Source organism: Haplochromis burtoni, unplaced genomic scaffold (assembly GCF_018398535.1).
Source record: "Haplochromis burtoni strain Fernald_Lab_line unplaced genomic scaffold, NCSU_Asbu1 Contig_66, whole genome shotgun sequence".
NCBI classification, from domain to species: Eukaryota; Metazoa; Chordata; class Actinopteri; order Cichliformes; family Cichlidae; genus Haplochromis; species Haplochromis burtoni.
The window spans coordinates 93,784-99,296 of record NW_024582427.1 but is presented as its reverse complement, the minus strand read 5'-3'; the positions used below and the strand labels follow the sequence as shown (position 1 = coordinate 99,296).

At 38.0% G+C, this 5,513-nt stretch overlaps 1 protein-coding gene across 2 annotated transcripts; it reads left to right on the top strand.

The window, feature by feature from the left end:
- Positions 1-281: 281 nt before the first annotated feature.
- On the top strand, positions 282-4,127 carry irf1b (interferon regulatory factor 1b). Of its 2 annotated transcripts, XM_014333796.2 has the most exons (10): positions 282-436; positions 1,053-1,145; positions 1,621-1,720; positions 1,819-1,986; positions 2,125-2,165; positions 2,386-2,512; positions 2,616-2,717; positions 2,854-2,882; positions 3,070-3,193; positions 3,407-4,127. In XM_014333796.2, the coding sequence occupies exons 2-10, from the start codon at positions 1,059-1,061 to the stop codon at positions 3,514-3,516; spliced, it is 888 nt and encodes a 295-aa protein (XP_014189282.1). In that variant the 5' UTR covers positions 282-436; positions 1,053-1,058; the 3' UTR covers positions 3,517-4,127. The 2 variants fall into 2 exon arrangements, with proteins under 2 accessions (XP_014189282.1, XP_014189283.1); XM_014333797.2 differs by lacking the exon at positions 3,070-3,193 and having other exon boundaries at positions 3,407-3,513.
- The last annotated feature ends 1,386 nt before the right edge of the window (positions 4,128-5,513 follow it).

The window sequence follows — 5,513 nt, the reverse complement described above, 5'->3', positions numbered from 1 at the left end:
ACACACTGTAAAAAATGTCAGTCCTATTATAAGAGGACTTTCAGTCAATTCAATAATAAACCTTCAAATTGTATTTTTTTTAGTTATAACAGGGTGGTAATGCGCAAATATGCAGATATGACATTAATAAAGTAGCTACTGTAAACAACTACAAGGTTATCGTCAAATAACCAATACATTTTCAAAGGCTTGATAAACACACCTCTCACTTTTTTTTTTTTACTGAGGACATTTTTTATAGCACCAAGCCTCCTGCCGGGGAATACCCGCCACTGGAGTGGCTGTGTATAAATTCTGCACCCGAAGCTGTCGGTACTCACTTGTACTCAGAAAACGTTTACAAGTGGAACACTTAAAGACGAGAAGAAGCTTTTCTTAAACCAACGGGATTATTGTTGCATTTTTTTCCTCCTGGAATCACAAAGCAAATTAATCTGTAAGTATAGTGATACCAATTTAACATCCCTGCTCTATTTTTTAAAAGCTAAATGATGTTATTGGGATGATTTCTTTGAAAAAAATATTATCTATTATTACTTTAGGAGTCTCTCTTTCTCTCACGCTGTGTGTTTGAGAATGAGCATTGAATTAAATAACATGCAAATAGATGCAAAGTTTTTAATGCACATTTCAAACTCGAATTTTTTAATTCTGTGACATTTTTGCCAAGCCTGTGTTGAGTTGCGCTCGTTTGCTCTAAGGAATTAAGAAACCTTTTTTAGGGGGGGAATATTCGCTTACCATTCTAGATTTTTAAACTTTTGCGCTACAGGATTAATAAAATAACTGCATAACTGCATGAGTTATTTTTAGTTATTTTTTCTTCTTGTTCCTTCCAACCTTTCTAAACTAACGTTGACTCCTACACGTAAACACCTCCCTGAGCGCGCTGATTGCCCTGGCCATGAACTCTTCTGTCCCGCGCAGCAAAGAAGCAGTAGTAAATCTAAGCCGGGGCTGAGATGCGGGAGTTTATTTCCTCTTACCGCTGCGCTTCACACGCTGCATTACGGCATTTCTCTAAACTTTCTTCTGCTGCTGCATCTTTTTAGGCAAACATGCCAGTGTCAAGGATGAGAATGAGGCCATGGCTGGAGAAGATGATCGAATCCAATACAGTTTGGGGTCTGGCTTGGATTGACAAGGTGAGAAGCTTTCTTATCCTATTATAATACAGTGAACTGGTTCATGTAAATAGGAACTGCCTGCAAATAAGTAATGATAATTCAGAGTACAGGAATAGATATTTGGAAATCTATTTGTTGTAGGATTGATGCCTCTCCCCATGAGACAGGGAAGTGATTTCTGCAAAGCTGCACATGTTTTTATTGATGTTGTCCCCTTGCTGTGCATACAGTATTAGCGTGTTACAAACATTGACCTGGTTTGAAGCACTAGCTTGGGATGGGTCTTAGTGTTGCAGTGTTACTTTGAGGCGTGCTATAGTTAAAGCCACTTCACAGCTATGCCTGTGGCACTTCAAACAGGTGAAAATAGGCACGATGAGGTAGCTGAACGGAAGCTTGGTTTCTGCTTGGGAGATAACACATTACATTCTCTCAGTAAGCGCAATTACCCACGATCCAACTTAATATATATAAATTTTTTTATATTTCCCAGGAGAAAACAATGTTTTCCATCCCCTGGAAGCATGCAGCTCGACATGGCTGGGAGGTGGACAAAGACGCATGTCTGTTCAAAGAGTGGGCCAAACACACAGGTGAGAAAGCCTGAATAAGCCTGCCACCTGTTCAGAACAACTCTTCTTTACAGGATGAGGAAGTGTACTAAACTAGCATGTGCCAATGCATTTTACAGGGAAATATTCAGAGGGCCAAGTTTGTGACCCCAAGACATGGAAAGCCAACTTCCGCTGTGCAATGAACTCACTGCCTGACATTGAGGAGGTGAAAGACAAAAGCATTAACAAAGGCCACCAAGCTATGCGCGTCTTCAGGATGCTGCCTGCTAGTCAAAAATCTAAAGGTGAGAAAACTGACAGGAAATGAACGTTTGTTCTTTTTGGTGAATTAACATTGCGCTCAGTATCTTCAATTCATGTGCTCTACAGTCTCAGTGGTAAAGAAAGTAAGTGACCAAAATGTTTTTCTTTCCTCTGCACAGATAAACGGACTAAATCAAGGGAATCGAAGGGAAGGAAGAAGGTAAATGCTATCACTGTTACTATAGCTCTAGTGACACTTGTTTTTAAATAGCATACTCAAAATATTCCTCATTTACACTGATCTAGATACTGAATGTATAGCTTTGTAAAATAATGCTACTTCGTAGCTGTGCAGGAAACAGACATACACATATGGATTTGAATGTCTCGATTTTCATTTCAAACATCTCACTTAATTTCTCTTTGATTTGTTCTTGCAGAATTCAGTGGTTAAGATGGAAGAGAGGGAAGACAGCTACAGTGACACTCAGTCTCCCATCCCTGCACTGGTGCCAGAAAGCACACAAGAAAACAGAGTTGACAGCACAGTGCAGACAGAACAGCCAGGTGAGCAAGTTTGAAAAATCTGTACTGAAAATGTTCAGATAAACATTGCGTTTGAATCTAAAAGTCAAAGTGTACTCAATACGTTTGTTTGCCATTTTTGCAGATTACTTCTTTCCAACTGAGGTTCCTGATTGGTCTTCAACAGTTGAGATTGGCCCTGACTCCTTCATCAACAGATTTCAGGTTTCACCTGATCACAGCTCCGGTAAGACAACAACACATAGCTCATACTTGCTAGTAAATGACTTTGGCTTAGCTTGGAATAATTCAACTTAAATAGAAACTTAAATACTCATGTTCCTTTCTGTTTTTCTCCCCTTCTCATCGCTGTGATCGTGCAGACTACGACTGTCCAGAAGATATTATTGAGGTAAGCATAACCTACAGGTCTTACCCTAGTTAGAAAGCAACATTTCATTGACAGGAATACCCATGTTTGTCTTATTCTGCTTGGTTTGGCTCATGCAATAATACCCAAAACACTAATAAGCATGTTTTGTGTTGAAAAACTAGTTGGGCCAAATATAGCCATACTCAATCCAGTGTTACTCTTTCAGATTTGCAGAAAACTGGAGAAAGAAACTTCACACTGGATGACAACAAGCAGTTTAGACGACAGGGGGTTCCTGTGCAATGAACCATGCACCAGTCCAGGGAGCCAGTGGAGTGAGTCTTCATCAGGTAAATGTTGCTAGTTGGAAGCTGTCATGTAGCTGCTGCTTAAACACCACAGTCCATGCCAGCAATTTAAGAATTTAATTGTAGAATTTAGTCAACATCAATGAATATGGTTAGATTTTGTTGTAGATTACATTAGCAATCAAAATAATGCTACCAGTTTTAAGTCACATGACTTGGTTTAACTGACCTTGGATTTCGCTCTTTGTTTTGCAGTCGACGATGTAGACGACACACGGCCACAGTACACAACTCTTGCAGACATCCCAAATTCCACAGATGAATTCTGGAACAGCTTTTGCCAACAGATCCCACTTTTGCTTTAAAAAAGTAAAGGACATGACAGGACAATTCTTTTACACTGGACTTTTAAGAAGCTCCTGAAATCTTCTCCCATCAGAGCTCTCCTCTCAGCTAAATCATCCCTTCGCTAGGACACCATCCCACCATCCAGACTTCTACTGTGTGTTTGATGTTTGGAAGCAGTTTGCAGAGCCACCCTCATCGCTCTCATCCCATATGTGAAGTTGTGAACAGAAGTTATAAAGCGCACTGCTGTGTAAAAGGAATTCACATGCTCAACATTGTTTATAGTTTTGGCTGGTTCAAGGCACCATGCTGCTCGTTTTTTTCTCTGTTAAGCTCAGGCATGGTAATTCCATTATCTTAAACAACCTCTGACAATTACAAGATAGTTGTCATTAACCTCATCTTGCAGATATGCTCGCACTCAGTGCTTGTGAAAGTTAGTTAATGTACAGTGTAAAAAAAAATCACATATTTTTTTCTTTGTTTTTCCGTTATATGTACCAGTGAATTATATGCATCTTTACATCTTGTCGACAAACAGCCCAACAACAGGTGAAAGCTTTTCTATATTGTAAATAGTAATGTGTGCGCGTGTTTTTTTAATAAAATAAACAAAATATGAAACATATAAAAGAATTTTTGTTTTTTCATTCCTATAGCAAGTGGTTTTAAATGGTCTCCTGTTATGAAACTGATCATTTGTAGGTCATGTTTGTGTAAAAAAACATCTATTTGTAACATCTCTTTGAGCAAGTTAATAAACTTAAATTAGAACTAGCAACAATAAACTCTAAAATATTTTGAAGAATTCTAATCACGCTGGTCTAAATGATCACAGCATGCAGTTAATGATGTATTTCTTCAATTTAAATCATTGAGTCTCAAGAGCAGAAAAAAAAGTTGTGGTATGTGGTACTGTGAATAGTTGCATCAGTTTTTTTTCTTCCTCATCTCGGGTTCCCCCGATAATCCCCAGACAGTTTGAGGAAATAGTGTCATTGCAAAATATACCCACATGCACGCTATACATACTCTAAACTGGCTCGTTGACAAGGAGCTGTTACTGCAGGAGACCCCACAAATGGGATTCTTTAATTTTATCTCGTGTATGTTTTCAGGTTAGTCCAGACTGTTGAAGTAGACTCGTCAAACATCCTTAGAGATGAAAACGAGATAATAGCCATGCTTTTCTTTGGGACCTGAAAAGCCTTGCTTTACAGTAAATCATGTGACTTCATTTGAGGCAGGTGAAGGGTTTTCAATGAGAAAGCTCATTTGTTTAAACATAAAAACTATGGAATAAGCTTTGAAGTGTTTACGTTTTAAATTAAAAATTACTTTCAAATGTACACTTAATGTGTTCAAACTGTTTTTGTAGTCATTGACTTTTCTGTGGATAATAATGAGATTTTCTCAGCTCCTGCTTTCAATCCAGTTTCCAGATTTAATAGAGGTTATGTAGGTTATGTCAAAGGGAAAAAAAGAGTAATTTAGTCTTTATGTGTATTGTAAATTACTTCATGTCATTTATTATGTGCATACGTTTTTTTTTTTATATATAAATAATGCTTTGATCTTTTTTCTTGATGAAGGCTCTTGTGACGTGATTACTCTCTTTTCCCGAGGCACAACGAACACAAAAGGAATTCAAAACATTGTGTTTACAGCTTAAGCATCAATAATCACGCCTTTCAAATGATTCACTGAGGTTTCATCCAAACAACTGAAGGAATACCTGCACAATTATTCACTTTTCGGCAGAGAGGCAGAGACAGCTATATCCACAAACGGCATCTCACAAGTCACAATATGAAAAACTGAATCTCACAAGACTCCAGTATGTGTTTTTATTCCACTTTATTACAAAAAATGTATAAATGAACATTTATGTTAACACTCACCTGCTTCTAATGTGCAATCAATTAGAAACAATTACAGGTGATTCCAAAATCTACAGTTATCTTAAAAGCTTCTGACAGGTTTTCCAGAATGTACCCCACCTCTCACCCTGTGA